This window comes from Pelophylax lessonae, assembly GCF_965119305.1.
Source record: "Pelophylax lessonae genome assembly, chromosome: 9".
Taxonomy (NCBI): domain Eukaryota; kingdom Metazoa; phylum Chordata; class Amphibia; order Anura; family Ranidae; genus Pelophylax; species Pelophylax lessonae.
This window is the reverse complement of record NC_138776.1, coordinates 193,001,553-193,019,451: the sequence shown is the minus strand read 5'-3', so window position 1 is coordinate 193,019,451 and position 17,899 is coordinate 193,001,553. Positions and strand designations below refer to the sequence as shown.

The window sequence follows — 17,899 nt, the reverse complement described above, 5'->3', positions numbered from 1 at the left end:
GTTCCTGTGATCTCCATGCATCTTTATAATCCTTTCAAATATGGGGGTAAGATGCAGGTCCCAAGTAGGGAGAACGGTCGAACAACCCCCTGTTCAGTTCGCACCAGAATATCTTGAACAGGGGAAAGGTACTAGCGAACATGCAAACTCCATTAAAGTCTATGGGACATGAACATGAAAAATCAAAAGTCCTCAGTTTAAAGACTTATATGCAAGTTATTGCCATAAAAAGTGTATGGGGACCTGGGTACTGCCCTGGAGGACATGTATCAATGCAATTTTTTTTTAAAACAATCGTTTTTAAAGGAACAGTGATTTTAAAGATGCCTAAAGTGAAACAATAAAAATGAAAAAGTCCTTTAAATATCGTGCCTGGGGAGTCTCCTAATGTGCCTGCAAAGTGTTGCATCTGTACGATGTATGGATCTTGCTGCATTACTAACATTTCTAAAGGAAAAAATGTCATTTAAACTTGCTTGCGGCTGTAATGTATTGTCGGCTCCTGAAAATACAGATAAAAAAATGAAAAAAATAAAAAAAATAACAGCAAAGAGACCCCCCCCCATTCCGGAATTCAAGGGGAACCCCACGCCGGTTTTTTTTTTTGGCGTGGGGGTGGGGGCTTTGGGGCAGGGGGGCTCAGTACCCATTCACATAGGGGGGGCCCAATACCCATTGATATAGGGGGGCGGGGATCTGGGGGCCCACTTGTTAAAGGGGGTTTCCAGATTTCGATAAGCCCCAGGCCCACAGACCCCAACAACCACAGCCCAGGGTTGTCAGGAAGAGGCCCTTGTCCACATCAACATGGGGACAAGGTGCTTTGGGGGGCACCCCAAAGCACCCTCCCTATGTTGAGGGAAAGCGGCCTGGTATGGTTCAGGAGGGGGGCGCTCGCTCATCCTCCCTTTCCTGGCCTGCCAGGCTGCATACTCGGATAAGGGTCTGGTATGAATTTTAGGGGGGACCCCACGCAGTTTTTTTTTTTTTACAAATTTTGGTGTGGAGTTCACTTTAAAATCTATACCAGACTCAAAGGGCCTGGTGTAGATTTTGGGGAGAGACTACACGCTGTTTTGTTTTAAAATGTTGTCATAGGATTCTTCTTAACCACTACAGGACACTTTCACCCCCTTCCTGCCTAGACCAGTTTTCAGTGCTCATTGGCATCTATGGGAAATATTGGTCAGCTTGACATGGCACTGCTCCTGGTCTTTAATCACTTCAATACAGGGCACTTTCACCCCATTCCTGCCCAGACCAATTTTATGCTTTCAGCACTTTCACACTTTGAATGACAGTTGTTCAGTCATGCTACACTGTACCCGAACAAAATTGTTATCATTTTTTATCAAATAGAGCTGTATTTTGGTGGTATTTGATCAAAACTGGGTTTTTTATCTTTTGTGATATAAGCGAAAAAAGAGTGAAAATTTTGAAAAAAAAAAACACTTATTTTTAGTTTCTATTATAAAATGTTGCAAAAAAGTAATTTTCTTCATACATTTGGGCCAAAATTTTTACTGCTACATACCTTTGGTAAAAATAACCCAAATTAGCGTATATTATTTAGTCTGTGTGAAAATTAGGGTTCTTTCACACGGGCGGTCTGTATGTCCGTTTTTCATCCCATCCATTTGCAGATGAAAAACGGATATAATGTATGTCTATGGGATTGTGGATTTCAGCGGATGACCATCCGCTGACATCCGTTTCGCGTCCATTCCGTTCAGTTCAGTTTTTTTAAAACTATTTTTCTTCTGTTTAAAAAAACGGAACGGACACAAAAACAGATGTCAGTGGTGTCATCCGCTGACATCCGCAATCCCATAGACATACATTGTGTCCGTTTTTCATCCGCAAACGGATGGATGAAAAACCGACCCGGAAGTGATGTGACAGAACGGGACGGATGTCCTGCGGCGCTTCTCTGCATACAGTTGACAGTCATTTTAAATGTAAAGCCCCGTACACACGTACCGATCGTTGGCCGACGATCGGCCGTCTTTTGTTCCCGGGCTGTCGGTGTCTGTTAAAAAGTGCAAAGACTGCACAAGAATTTTGTCCGCCGACTACAGCCGACTGCAGAAGTGATGTCATGTAATGGTTAACTTTCCCTGTGTTCCCTACGTAAAAGAGACGGACCGAGGTCAGGAGAGACGGAGACTCCCCCCGAAGGAGCAGGACTGCTTTGGGATAAGGAATTAAAGGAGCCACATCCACTACAGGTCTAATGATACAGGCGTATTATTGACCTCACTGAGGTGAGCATTTAGGACACCTAGATGTGTGATCACTAAAAATCCCCCAATCACGGAGATTAAAGGGAAATTGGAGGAAGATAATCAGCACTGAGAATTACCTATTATATATTTTTTTTTACAATTTTGTGATTGGACACTTTATACTTAATTTTGATGAGAATCTCGGTTTTTCACTAATATTGGTACACCAAGTGTTTATATACATGGTTACAGGAGAGAGGCACTTGCACTGGTTGACACGAAACACATATATTTATATGATTATGCACTGATTCATTTAAGCAATATAAGCACCTTATAGTCTATTTATATTGTGATTCTGACTAGTGTTGAGCGAACACGGACTGTATTATTCGTGTTCGTACCGAATAATTGGATTTTTTGTACCCGAACACGGACACGGACACTTTACTGTATGTTCGGGTAAAAATCCGTGTTCGGTCGTTTTATTTCCGGGTTTTGCATGCTTTGGCGCTCTTTTCATGGCGGGCTTTCAACAGCCAATCAACAATCGTTTAACTGGTGTGCCTTAAGCCATCCCAGCCATGCCTGCAAATGTCTCAGTAGCTGTGATTGGCCGTCTGAAGCATGTGACCAAGTCTTTATAAGTTCGAGGCAGCCGCAGCGGCGTCATTATGCTGCTTAGATTCAGGGACAGAGCACACATCAACGTGCTGGCTGCTGATTAGGGAAAGATAGGCAGGAAAAAACCATTTGTGTCCGGATAGAATTGAGGGACAGGTCGGAGTGTTTAGGCAGGGCGAGTTGTAGGCATTTTAGGGATAGAGTCTGCTGAATTATATAGGGTCAGTGTCTTCTACAAACTACAATCGATATTGCTGTGTGGGGGGTGGGGTGAATCTGCACTCAATCCTGATCTACGATCTCTTCTCAATCCTGTTAGGGACAGAGTCTGCTGAATTTTAGGGAAACTGTGTTCTACAAACTACAATCGATATTGCTGTGTGGGGGGTGGGGTGAATCTGCACTCAATCCTGATCTACGATCTCTTCTCAATCCTGTTAGGGACAGAGTCTGCTGAATTTTAGGGAAACTGTGTTCTACAAACTACAATCGATATTGCTGTGTGGGGGGTGGGGTGAATCTGCACTCAATCCTGATCTACGATCTCTTCTCAATCCTGTTAGGGACAGAGTCTGCTGAATTTTAGGGAAACTGTGTTCTACAAACTACAATCGATATTGCTGTGTGGTGTGGGATTGGAGATAGGCAGGTGTCAGTGATCCACATCCATTTTTCTGTGTGTGAGCTGCAGTGAACACAATCTTTTTGGGCTGCAGTGAACACAATCTTTTTGGGCTGCAGTGAACACAATCTTTTTGGGCTGCAGTGAACACAATCTTTTTGGGCTGCAGTGAACACAATCTTTTTGGGCTGCAGTGAACACAATCTTTTTGGGGTGCAGTGAACAAAATCTTTTTGGGGTGCAGTGAACACAATCCTTTTTGGTGTGCAGTGAACACAATCTTTGTGGGGTGCAGTGAACAAAATCCTTTGTGGGGTGCAGTGAACACAATCTTTTTGGGGTGCAGTGAACAAAATCCTTTTTGGGGTGCAGTGAACAACATCCTTTTTGGGGTGCAGTGAACACAATCTTTTTGGGGTGCAGTGAACAAAATCCTTTGTGGGGTGCAGTGAACACAATCTTTTTGGGGTGCAGTGAACACAATCTTTTTGGGGTGGAGTGAACAACATCCTTTTTGGGGTGCAGTGAACAAAATCCTTTTTGGGGTGCAGTGAACAAAATCATTTTTGGGGTGCAGTGAACACAATCTTTTTGGGGTGCAGTGAACACAATCTTTGTGGGGTGCAGTGAACACAATCTTTTTGGGGTGGAGTGAACAACATCCTTTTTGGGGTGCAGTGAACAAAATCCTTTTTGGGGTGCAGTGAACAACATCCTTTTTGGGGTGCAGTGAACACAATCTTTTTGGGGTGCAGTGAACACAATCTTTGTGGGGTACAGTGAACAGAATCTTTGTGGGGTGCAGTGAACACAATCTTTGGGGGGTACAGTGAACACAATCTTTGTGAGGTGCAGTGAACACAATCTTTGTGGGGTGCAGTGAACACAATCATTGTGGGGTGCAGTGAACTCAATCTTTGTGGGGTACAGTGAACACAATCTCATACTGAAGGTTTGAGGGTGCTGCCTGTTCCATACTCCCCCTACTCCTCATCTAGCCTTTTAGGGGTACAAACAATAGTAATTGGGGCCTAGTGTGGTTGTGTACGTGTGATATACATACACTTTTTTGGGATCATATTTTCTATTCCGCTATTTAATCAAAAACCTTTGGGGATCAGTTAAATTGGGGGATAGTCTGTGTTGGTACGTGTGAGAGAGATCCACCTTTCCAAGTTGTTGGGGTTCATCTCATACTTCTGAAGGTTTGAGGGTGCTGCCTGTTCCATACTCCCCCCTACTCCTAGCCTTTTAGGGGTACAAACAATAGTAATTGGGGCCTAGTGTGGTTGTGTACGTGTGATATACATACACTTTTTTGGGATCATATTTTCTATTCCGCTATTTAATCAAAAACCTCTGGGGATCAGTTAAATTGGGGGATAGTCTGTGTTGGTACGTGTGAGAGAGATCCACCTTTCCAAGTTGTTGGGGTTCATCTCATACTTCTGAAGGTTTGAGGGTGCTGCCTGTTCCATACCCCCCCTACTCCTCATCTAGCCTTTTAGGGGTACAAACAATAGTAATTGGGGCCTAGTGTGGTTGTGTACGTGCGAGATACATACACTTTTTTTGATCATATTTCCTATTCCGCTATTCAATAAAAACCTTTGAGGATCAATTGAATTGCGGGATAGTCTGTGTCGGTACGTGTGAGAGAGATCCACCTTTCCAAGTTGTTGGGGTTCATCTCATACTTCTGAAGGTTTGAGGGTGCTGCCTGTTCCATACTCCCCCTACTCCTCATCTAGCCTTTTAGGGGTACAAACAATAGTAATTGGGGCCCAGTGTGGTTGTGTACGTGTGATATACATACACTTTTTTTGGATCATATTTTCTATTCCGCTATTTAATTTAACTGGGCCTCCATGCGAGACCTGTGTGCCTTGTTGCGCTGTTTTGAGTACTCCACCAACATGGCCAGTGGCAATGACGCCGTTCTCAGCTTAACTATCCCACTTCCATGCCTCCTTGAAAAAACAATTCGGGCGATGATGGAAGAGGATGTGGCACAGGATGAGGAGGAGGAGGAGGATGAAGAGGTAACATTTCCAAGGCTTTCAGGGCAGTCATTCGCAAGGGGCTCCGAGGGTGGGTTCCTGCACACGCAAACGCCAGGGACGCAATTGTCCAGCAGGGGCACAGTTCTGGAGGATGAGGAGGATGAGGAGGAGGAGGAGCTGGAGGAGGAGATGGAACCATGTTCACAGCAGGGTGGCACCCAGGCCAGCTCATGGCCATCACTGGTGCGTGGCTGGGGGGATACAGAGGACACGGACGATACACCTCCCACAGAGGACAGCCTTTCGTTGCCTCTGGGCAGCCTGGCACACATGAGCGATTACATGCTGCAGTGTCTCCACAACGACCGCCGAGTTGCCCACATTCTAACTTGTGCTGATTACTGGGTGGCCACGCTGCTGGATCCCCGTTACAAGGACAACGTACCGTCCTTAATTCACTCACTGGAGCGCGATCGCAAGATGCGCGAGTACAAGCGCACGCTGGTAGACGCCATGCTGCTGGCATTCCCATCTGACAGCGGGGCCACAGTGGAAGCACAAGGCAGAGGAGGAGGAGGAGGAGGTCGCCAACGCAACCAGGGCACCGCCAGCACCTCAGAAGGCAGGGTTAGCATGGCCGAAATGTGGAAAAGCTTTGTCAGCACGCCACAACAAACAGCAGCACCAGCAGCTCAGATGGAACGTCTTAGCAGGAGGCAGCATTTTACCAACATGGTGGAGCAGTATGTGTGCACACGCCTACATGTAGTGAATGACGGGTCTGCCCCCTTCAACTTCTGGGTCTCCAAATTGGGCACATGGCTTGAGCTTGCCCTTTACGCCTTGGAGGTGCTGGCGTGCCCTGCAGCCAGTGTATTATCTGAACGGGTATTTAGCACGGCTGGGGGCGTTATAACAGACAAGCGCAGCCGCCTGTCCAGAGACAATGTGGACAAGCTCACGTTCATTAAAATGAACCAGGCATGGATCCCACGGGACTTTTCCGTACCTTATGCAGAATAGCAATGGATACCGACCTTACCCACCCATTGTTCCATTTTTGCTCTTTCTCACTCTTTTGGGGTGTACCCTCATTTAAAATTTTTGAAAAGAAGCAGTGTTGGCTACCTCGTCCTCCTCCTCAGGGCCAGATTAATGTAGGGGCTATTGGAGCTGCAGCTCCAGGCCCCTACCTTTTATATAGGCCCCGGGTTGGCCATATTCACTGTTACCGCTCTTCTGTCACTTGTAAACACAGAAGTCTGGCTTCTATGCTCGCTTCCCCAGGCAGCACCCTCAGAACCTCCCCACACAGCGTGAAGGCCGGACAAGGAGGGACAGTTGGCGATGCATGGATGTGTTTATGGGCTTCAGAGACAGCATCCCATGTTGAATTAGGCATGCATGGCTGCACCCTTCCTCCTCTGGGTGCATGGCAAGGCACGGCCCTTAAGGCCCTTCAAAATCCTCAGCACCAAGCCCATGATGCTGTTAATCCGGCCCTGGTCCTCCTCCACCGCCGCTTCCACCTACACCGCCCATAGGTGTGCGCAGCCTATTGCATTAAGGTGTGCACCCCAAAGTTGAAATACACATGCATGTGTTTGCCAGCAGGGAGAGTAATGTATCGGGGCCATGTACCTGTAGGCAAGGAGAAATAGAGCAGAGCAGGTCCCAGGGAGATCTTTCCCATCTCCTCACTGGCAATGCTATGTGCCCTAGGTGATTAGGGTGTGCCCAGGCACACCCAGCACACCCTGTGCGCACGCCTATGTCACCGCTAGGCTTGTGACGGTATCAGATTTTCATGCTGCGATTAATTGATTAAGGTTTTGCCACGGTATACGGTATTATCACGGTATTCTATTATTAAATTTAAATTATTAAATTTCCACCTCACTTCAATTTCATTGCTGAATTTAGGGGCTTTGGTTCACTTATGCACATTATTATATAGTCAGTCAGTACAGACTCTGTGAACCAGGCCTAAAATAGGTCATCAAGCAGTGTCTGGCCTAACTGGTGATAACTGGTTCTGGCGCTCGGCTCCGATCCGATGGCCTGGTCATTAAGAGGGCAAATCCTTGTGGTCAAGAAGTGGTTAAACCTGAAGGAGGTGTTGTTTATAAATTACTTTACTATTGCTTTAGGCCTGGTTCACATGTATGCGGGTTGGTGGTTCACATTTGCACAGGCATAGCAGCCCATTGATTTGAATGGGCTGCTATGCCCTCATTTTCCGCAGAAAAAAGGTGCATGCAGCATTTTTTTAAAATTCAGTGGCCTTGAAATCCATCCTGCTTTTGCACCATGCGACTAACCTGCAGTTCCTGCTCTGGCAAGCTTTCTGCATTTTTTGTATACGTGGGCACGGCATTTAAAAATAAACAGTTTGCGTGTGCAGCAACGGCAGGTAAGTCGCATGGTGCAAAAGAAGGATGGATTTCATGGCCACTGCATTTTTTTAAATTCTGCATGCACCTTTTTTCAGCTGAAAACGCAGGCATAGCAGCTCAAGCCCATTCACATCAATGGGCTGCTATGCCTGTGCAAATGTGGGCCCCCAACCCGCATACATGTGAACCAGGCCTAAAGCAATAGTAAAGTCATTAATTGGTTAAACCTGCAGGAGGACCGGTGTTTTTATCTATTAATGACTTTACTATTGCTTTAGGCCTGGTTCACATGTATGCGGGTTGGGGGCCCACATTTGCACAGGCATAGCAGCCCATTGATGTGAATGGGCTTGAGCTGCTATGCCTGCGTTTTCAGCTGAAAAAAGGTGCATGCAGAATTTAAAAAAATGCAGTGGCCATGAAATCCATCCTTCTTTTGCACCATGCGACTTACCTGCCGTTGCTGCACACGCAAACTGTTTATTTTTAAATGCCGTGCCCACGTATACAAAAAATGCAGAAAGCTTGCCAGAGCAGGAACTGCAGGTTAGTCGCATGGTGCAAAAGCAGGATGGATTTCAAGGCCACTGAATTTAAAAAAAATGCTGCATGCACCTTTTTTCTGCGGAAAATGAGGGCATAGCAGCCCGTTCAAATCAATGGGCTGCTATGCCTGTGCAAATGTGGGCCGCCAACCCGCATACATGTGAACCGCCAACCCGCATACATGTGAACCACCAACCCGCATACATGTGAACCAGGCCTAAAGCAATAGTAAAGTCATTAATAGATAAAAACACCGGTCCTCCTGCAGGTTTAACCACTTCTGGATCGCAAGGATTTGCCCCTTTAAAGACCAGGCCATCGGATCAGAGCGCCAGGACCAGTCATCACCAGGTAGGCCAGACACTGCTTGATGGCTATATAATAATGTAATGTGGGCTGCTAGGCGTGTGTGTGTGTATATATATATTTATTAGAGCTGCACGATTCTGGCCAAAATGAGAATCACGATTTTTTAGCTTGGAATAAAGATCACGATTCTCTCACGATTCTCTGTGTAACAAAAAAAAAAAAAATTGGGATAACTTTACTGTTACGTTTTTTTTTTTTTTTTTATTCATTAAAGTCTAATCATTGCGTTTGAAAGACTGCTGCGCAAATACAGTGTGACATAAAATATTACAACAATCGCCATTTTATTCTGTAGGGTCTCTGCTAAAAAAATATATAAAATGTTTGGGGGTTCTAAGTACTTTTCTAGCAAAAAAAAAACTGATTTTAACTTGCAAACAGCAAGTGTCAGAAAAAGATCCAGTCTTTAAGAGGTTAAACTTCCTTTCTCCCTGGCAGAGGGAAGGAAAAGATACAAATGTAATCATTTTTGTTTATAGTTAGGAGACTTAATGCTGAAAGGTGTTAGCTGAGTGAGTGAATGAGTCATCCAGCTCACTGAAATGTATCAATTCACAAGTCAGGCAGACTTGACAGAGAAACTCGGTATTTTAAAAATGCCACAATAACAATACCGTGGCTATGCAATACCGCGATATATCGAATTACCGAAAACCGGCATATGTCTAGTCACCGCCACATCCACCACCACCTCAACCTCCCTCCTACTCCATATGGGCCTCGTCCTTCAGAGATGAAGAAGAACATTGTTTTATTTTTCTGTTTTTTTTTGTTGTTTTAAGTTATTTCCCTATCCACATTTGTTTGCAGAGCACTTGCCATGCTCTTAATTACGTTTTGCTGCCATTTGCAGCACTCTAGCCCTTTCCTTTGGTGTTTTAGAGCCATTTTAGTGCCTTAAAGTTCGGGTCCCCATTGACTTCAATGGGGTTCGGTGTCCGGGAAAAGTTCGGTAAAAGTCCGGGACACGGACCCGGACTTTTTTTTAAAGTTCGGCCGAACCCGTCGAACACGGACATCTAGGTGTTCGCTCAACCCTAATTCTGACACCTTAGCACTTTATAGTATTTACGTTTTTATATTGATTTGTACCAATGTGATTAATTTTGACAAGTGACAGTATTTTGCACATGATATTTGTAGTCACAAGACACACATAAAAGCACGATATTTATTTATTGTATTTATTAAATTGTATAAGAGATCTATTTAAACACCCTTGAAGCGCAGTACAACCCCCCCCCCCCCATATATTTAACCACTTTACCACCGGAGGATTCTGCTGTCTTACGTCTGGGCCACTTTTTGCGATTCGGCACTGTGCGACTTTAACTAACAATTGCGCGGACGTGCGACACCGTACCCAAACAAAATTTACGTCCTTTTTTTCCCACAAACAGAGCTTTCTTTTGGTGGTATTTGATCACCTGTGCAATTTTTACTTTTTGTGCTATAAACAAAAAAAGAGCGTAAATTTTGAAAAAATATTAATATTTTTCACATTTTTTTTATATGAAATTCCCCCCCCCCCCCCAAAAAAAATGTAAAAATCTAATTTTTTAAAAAATTTTGGCCAATTTGTTTTCTGCTACCTATGTTTGGTAAAAAAAATCGCAATAAGCGTATTTTGAGGTCAAAAAATTGATCACACCTGATATACTGACTGCCTAGCTCTTTTCTCGAGGCCCTGATATGTCAGGACAGTATAAATACCCCCCACCTTATCCCTTTTTGGAAAGTAGACAGTCCAAGGTATTTAGTAAGAGGCATGGTGACTTTATCACCCTTGATAAAGTCACGTGTTGAGTGACGCAACACATCAGGAGGAGCCGGGTGACGTCACTTCTGGTCTACGGCCCAGACTGGAAGTATTGGACTTATACCACATCGGCGGCTGCTGACCTTCTCTTACTTAACTGTAAGTTTTATTTGCTTGTTCTTAAATAAATATCCTTACATACTTCACCACGAGTACTTGACTATCTCTTTGAGTGTCTGGAGGAGTATTGGGAGTATCTGGAGGATTATTGCCCATTAACAAAAGAGGTGACTGATATCCAGTAGGAACAAAGGACATCCCAGAGGACCCAATAGAAGCCCCCACCTGTGGAGGAGGATTATATTACCCTAGCCCGTTGATCGCTATCACAAAACGCCTGTAAAGATGTTTTTGGAGGTGAGCGGCCATTACACTTATTTGAGGATATAGCTCACTTCTGGAGACACACTTTGGAGTTCCACGAAAGTCACCTGATTGTTGTGAAGAATCACATAAAGCATTTGAAGCATTTTTTTCACATTTATTTGCACATGGACTATTATTTTTATTGATCATCACACCATCTATATATTTATTTATTATTATTTGTATGCTATTACACTTATATCTGAGCACTCATAGCTTTGGTATTTCACACTGAGAATATGTGATATTGTTTAGTATTGCTTCAACATATATTGTTTTATCATTGTGTATGTCTTGCACACCACTTCATTTGTATTGATTTATCATCTTATTGAAGTCACACAGTGTATATAGCTGTTCCACATGTTTTACATATTGTTACTCACCTTTTAAATTTTCTTCACATCATAGCTAGGATTGTGTGTTATATCGAGCTGTAGGATTATTCATAGTTCTGGCTCCATATATTGCTGTATAATTTGTTTGGATCTTTGTGTACATCTAGCGAAACAAGCGCCGATTCCCCCCTTCCCTTCATTGTCAGGGAAATGGCGCTCTTGCAGTCTGCTGAAACATTCAGAGCGAATACTTTCAGGGGGGGGGGGGGGGATCCTTGCTGGTAGATCAGGGCAGTGACAGTATCTTTGATAAATTTGAGGAAGGAGTCTTGTGTTTCTCTAGATTTTTTATAGGTGACGTCTGCGTTATAAATGGCCAAAAGGAAAAGGTAAATTGCAACTTTTTTATACCAGAAGAGGGACTTTCGTGTTGATAAATAGTGCTGCAGCATTTCTTGTTTAAATCCACCCCACCCCATGAACTTATTGTGCTCTTAGATACACCCAGGCTTTTGAATGGGACCACGTCTTCTGTGAAGTTTTACTGAGGTGTCATTGTGGATTGTGGACATGATGTACACATCTTTCCTATCCCTCCACTTCACGGCCAACACTTCCTCGTTCCTCAGGCTTGCCGGATCCCCCCTTCGTAGTTTTGTGGTGACTAAACGCTGTGGGGAGCCCTTCATGTTTTTTATTGCTGTACCGCAGGCCAAAGTTTTCTTAGGGTACAGATGGTGGAAAAGTGGCAAACTTGTATAATAATTGTCTACGTAAATGTGATACCCCTTTTGCAACAGTGGAAACGCTAGGTCCCAGACAATGTTTCCGCTTATTCCCATGTACGTTGGGCACTAAGGGGGCTGGAGCTGGGAGTCTCTGCTTTCGTACACACAGAAGGCGTACACATATCCAGTGGTGCTTTCACAGAGCTTGTTGAGCTTTAATTTGTACCTGGCCCTCTTACTGGGAATGTATTGCTTAAATCCCAGCTGGACTGTGAAATGGACCAGGGATTCGTCCACAGAGATGTTCTAGTCAGGGACATAAAGTTCGGGAAACCTCTTAAAAAAAAAGTAATTAGGGGGAAAATTTTATATAGTTTTTCAAAATTGGGATGATCTTGGGGAGGGCACTGCGAGTTATCACTGAAATACAGGAAGCGCATTATGTCATAGCGGGACGTGGACATGACAGCTGAAAAAAATTGGCATGTGGTGGATGGGGTTGGTAGACCAATAAGAATGCAAATCATTTTTTTTTATAAGCCCCATATTGATTGTAAGGCAGAAAAACAAGCTAAACTCCTCCACTGTTAGGCGTCTCCGTTCAAAAGGACAGGTGTGGCATGAGTTGGGGTTGTTCTCTATGTAAAAGATTTGCTTGGTCCACGATGCTTTGAAGTAACTCGTCAGGGAAAAATACATTTAAAAAAAATCAATCACAGAAAAACTTTCAGTGTTGACCTGCACACCTGGCTGTGCTGTGAAAGCTTGTAGCTTGTAGCTGACCCTGAGTTAGAAGGTAACCATAATGAGTTTGCTAAACTGTCTGGAAGATGAGTTTGGGCTCTAATTCTTTAGGTCTGGTGTGAAATTCCAGTGTTTGTACTGGGCCTTTCCTCCTGGGGTCTAGCACTGTTGGCGTTTGCCGATTGGCCATTGGGATGTATGGTGCTGCTGGTGGCTGCTTGGTTTTCAGAACATCTTTTAGGATGGACTGCTTTCTCCCCTGATTCGGTCGCTGATGTACTGCATGCAAAGGGCTTGAATTCTGAACTGGATTTGGAACTGGAATTGGACAGTGAGTGCTCTCATCCGTCAGGCTTAGAAATTGATATGCCTCTTCGGTAGTAAAAACTTTTTTGGACATGGTGGCTTGTATGACAGGTGACACTGATGGGCTGAATGACAGGTTGTGATGGGCTGCACGATAGGTAGTGATGGGCTGCACATCAGGTACTCATGGGCTGCAAGTCAGGTACTAATGGGATGCAGGTCAGGTACTGTTGGGCTGCACGACAGGGGTGATGGGCTGGTGACAGGTACTCGGATGCTCTGATGAGCTAGAGACAGGTATGCTGATGGGCTAGTGATAGGTAGGCTGATGGGCTGGTGACAGGTACTCTAAAGGGTTGATGACAGGTACTCAGGTGCTCTGATGAGCTGGAGACAGGTACTCTGATGAACAGGTGACAGGTACTCGGGTGCTCTGTTGAGCTGTCACAGGTACTCGGGTGCTCTGATGAGATGGGGACAGGTACTCGGGTGCTCTGATGAGCTGGTGACAGGTACTCGGGTGCTCTGATGAGCAGGTGACAGGTCTCCGGGTACTCTGATGAGCTAGTAACAGGGACTCGGGTGCTCTTAAGAGCTGGTGACAGGTACTCGGGTACTCTGATGGGCTGGTGACAGGTACTTGGATGCTCTGATGAGCTAGTGACAGGTACTCAGGTACTCTGATGAGCAGGTGACAGGTACTCTGATGGACTGATGACAGGTACTCCGATTGGCTGGTGACAGGTACTCGGGTGCTTTGATGAGCTTGAGGCAGGTACGCTGATGGGCTGGTGACCGGTACTCTGATGGGCTGGTGACCGGTACTCTGATGGGCTGGTGACAGGTACTCGGGTGCTCTGATGGGCTGGTAACAGGCACTCAGGTGCTCTGATGGGCTGGTGACAGGTACTCGGGTATTCTGATGAGCAGGTGACAGGTACTTGGGTACTCTGATGAGCAGGTGATAGGTACTCGGGGACTCTGATGAGCTGGTGATCGGTACTTGGGTACTGGTTGACCACGATAGGTACACATTGACCATTATGTAGAAAGCAGTGAAACTATGCTTTTAATCAAACAAGTTCTTTATTGATAAAAAAAAAAAAAAACACAAATACAAAGAAGCAAACAGAGGAATTGTCATGGTAATACAGCAATATAGGTGATGTCAAAGAAAGAATACTTAGGTACATCCATCGCATATGGTCAGAGTTGTATAAAGTACTCGAAACCCATACTTGAGTAAAAGTACAAGTGCTCGATCAAAAAGTGACTTGAGTAGAAGTGGAAGTGCTCGATCAAAAAGTGACTTGAGTAGAAGTACTAAAGTATTCAACATTTTTTGTACTTAAGTATTGCAAGTAGTTTTTTTTAAAATGTTGCTACTCAAGTACTGAAAGTAAAAGTACAAGTACTGTGTTATGTAGTTATTAAAGAAAGAAGTCAAAAGTTTGAACATCATATTTTTTTTTATTATTTCAAATGCAGCTTTTATTTATACATACAGTAGCTTTTATTTTCGTATGCGCTGATAATACACATGTTTTGAGCTTCATGAAATCAGCCATCTACTGTTCTGGCAGTGGTAATTTTTATAATAGTAACGAGTAACTATGCAGCACAAAAAAAAAATATCGGAGTAGAAGTATTGAAATCATCGAAAAAATATAGTGAAGTAAAAGTGGAAGTAGGAGAAAAAAATTCTACTCTAGGAAAGTACAGATAACGCCTTTCGGTACTTAAGTACAGTAGTGAAGTAGTTCTACTTAGTTACTATATATCTCTGCATATGATGAGCATAAGAATTGCCAAGCTGTAACAATAGTAGCTCTATGTTCCTGACAGAATACAAAAGCGAGAGGGGTGGTGAAAAAAAAAAAAGATTCAATACAAACAGCAGTATAAAATCAAATGCATGTCTCTGGGGGCTGCACCCATCTGTCCCATATTTTGTAAAACCTGGAAGGACACCCATGGTGGGCATATATTAACTTTTTGTAGGGTAGCGTGTTAACCTCTCGGAGCCAGTCATGAAAGGTGGGGGGTTTGTCGCGCATCCATTGTCGTGCAATCACTTTCCTAGCTAGAAACAGTGTCTCATGCAAAAAGAGGGTTGTAAATTTGTCTACGCTGGTGTCAGGGAATAGAAACTATGCTTTTAAGTCAGAGGTCTCAAACTCAAATTACCTCAAGGGCCACTGGACATGTTTTCATATCCAATGGGGGCCGCATGCAAACTTTCAAACTTCAAAAACAACAATAAACTATATACAGTGGTAGTTACTGCTTGCTACCAGTCACTCACTGTGAGCCTCACGGTCTCACTGTGCCCATCAATTGCAGCCTCACCAGTGCCCATCAAATGCAGCCTTTTTAGTGCCCACCAAATGCAGCCTCACTGTGCCCATCAAATGCAGCTTCACTGTGCCTTGTAACCTGTAGCCTTCTAAAAAGGGAACCACTTTATTTACCAGCCCTTTCCAATAAGTCAGGGAGGGTGTCACTGGCTTCTTCCAGTAAAGGATCAATGCCTTGCAAGCATAAAATAGCCATAGAGTAGGATGAGCCCTGATCAGTGCCAGACCTTTCACAAGACCAAGAAGGCAAACTGTCATCGTCATGGGCAGGGGTAGGGAAGTGACCTCTGTTATACAGTGCAGGACAACTTTCCAGAAGTCCTGAACCACTGGACAGTACCAAAAGATATGTCCGAAAGTAGCCAGGAAGTGAAGTAACGCCAACACTCTGTCGAGACCGGCGGATAAATACTGGACAGTTTAGCTGGGGTATATTATATCCTGTGTAGAAATTCAAAGTGAATAAACCTGTCCCTTGCTGCCACTAATCGAGTAAAGGAGAAACTCCACATGCAGATCCAATCCTCCCCATTTAGATCCAGGACTTCCTCCACCCATTTAGTTACTGAAGGGGGAGAAACAGGGAAAAGTTCTTTATATATTTCAGACAGTCTTTTTTGGAGTCATCAAGTAATATATATTTTCCAAAGTTGAGGGCCTAATCTTCAAGATAGTGGAGCCAGATTGGGAGACAAAATAATATACTAGTTTTAGCAAGTGTCTAAAGCTAAAAACAAAACTTTAATATACTGCAGCTTATCAGTGCTTAGGCCCAGTGGCAGGCTTTTTCCCTTCATTTTCACTGTTGTCACCCTAGAACACACTTCCTGTGTTAGGGTGACAACACTCACTTGTTGTACTCTATCTGTGGGGGGAGCCATCAGTGTTACGAGGCTGCTTTCTTGATTTGGAACACTAACCACTCCTACACTCGTCATCTCCATTACAGAGGGGACATTCTTCTGTAGTGCACATAAGATAGCTTTGAAGAATGATAACAATATTGGATTTATCAGTACATTGCACAGGAAGGTACAAGGACACTAAAATTCTGGCAACATAAAGATAGACTTATAAGCTGCAATATATTCAATTTGTGTTCTAGGGTTTAGATAATCTTTAATGTCTTTCTGATACTTTCTTTGATATCTTTATTTCTTATGCTGTATATTACAGGATTAACCATTGGAGTCACAACTGTATAGATAACAGAGGCTGCTTTGTCCTGTTCTGGGAAGTAACTGGACTGAGGTCGTATATGCATGAACATGATAGTACCATAGTAGATGGAGACCACAGCAATATGGGAGACACAAGTGGAGAAAACCTTCCTTCTTTCTGTTACAGAATGGATGTTTATCACAGTTAAGGTGATGCAAAGGTAGGACAGAAAAATTAGGAAGAACGTACCGAATGCAAAGAGGGCAGTTGCAATGATGCCTGATACCTGATTGAGATAGATATCCTTGCAGGAGAGCCGAAGTAAAGGTGGTATCTCACAGAAAAAGTGGTCAATAACATTAGACTTACAGAACGGCAGCTGAAATGTGAACATTGCTTGGATAGCTGAATTCTTAAAGCCTAGAAACCAGGATGCAATAGCCAGACATAGACAGAGTTGTTTGTCCATTATCATATTGTACTGTAATGGCTTACAAATCGCAATATATCTATCAAAGGCCATGACAGTCAGTATTAAGCATTCTGCACCTCCAAGAGCCAGATGGAAATACATCTGAGCTGCACATCCTAGGAAAGATATAGTTCTATCCTGTGATATGGTGTTTACCAGTATTCTGGGTACCACTGTTGATGAGAAGCAGATGTCAATGATGGCAAGGTTAGTTAAGAAAAAGTACATGGGGGTTTGGAGACGGGAATTAAGTCTCACCATGATAATGAGAAGACAATTTCCAGATATTGTCACCATATACATTATAAAGAAGATCAGAAACAAGATTGGTTTTAAATAAGGAATATCAGACAGTCCAAGAAGGATGAATTTTTTTGAATAAGTTTGATTGAAGAGCTCCATTCCATTGTTTGGTAATTTTTTGTTATTAAGTGTAAATGGTAATGAAAATTAAAACATGCTTGTTGTGTACTAATACAAATACACAAATGAAACCAATTAATTAATACAAGTTTAATCAAATAAAATGCATGTTTATTTTTAGGCAAACTCTTTTGAATTGATAAAGTGGGGAAGGGTTAGACTCTATCTTTTGCAGTTCATATTCCCATTGGTGAGTTTCATGCTTCTATTTGTACTGCCACCAAGAAAGAAAGAGGGAAAATCCAACATTTTACAGTTGTTTCCAGAACAAGAGATAAGGGGAAATCTTCCGATGGGAACATCTGTTCTGGGAACAAGTGTCTAAGAAGGGAACTCCTCTTACATTGGGAGATTACCTTCTTTTTGCATCTCTGGGACAGGAAGCAAAGTGAAATGTCCC

The 17,899-nt window shown here is 43.6% G+C and overlaps 1 protein-coding gene across 1 annotated transcript; it reads right to left on the bottom strand.

Moving 5' to 3' along the window:
• Window positions 1-16,551: 16,551 nt before the first annotated feature.
• LOC309564292 (olfactory receptor 5V1-like) lies at window positions 16,552-17,478 on the bottom strand (the record flags this gene model as incomplete). Its single annotated transcript, XM_082268918.1, has 1 exon — window positions 16,552-17,478. One exon carries the CDS (start codon window positions 17,476-17,478, stop codon window positions 16,552-16,554), a length of 927 nt encoding a protein of 308 aa, XP_082125044.1.
• Window positions 17,479-17,899: the final 421 nt, after the last annotated feature.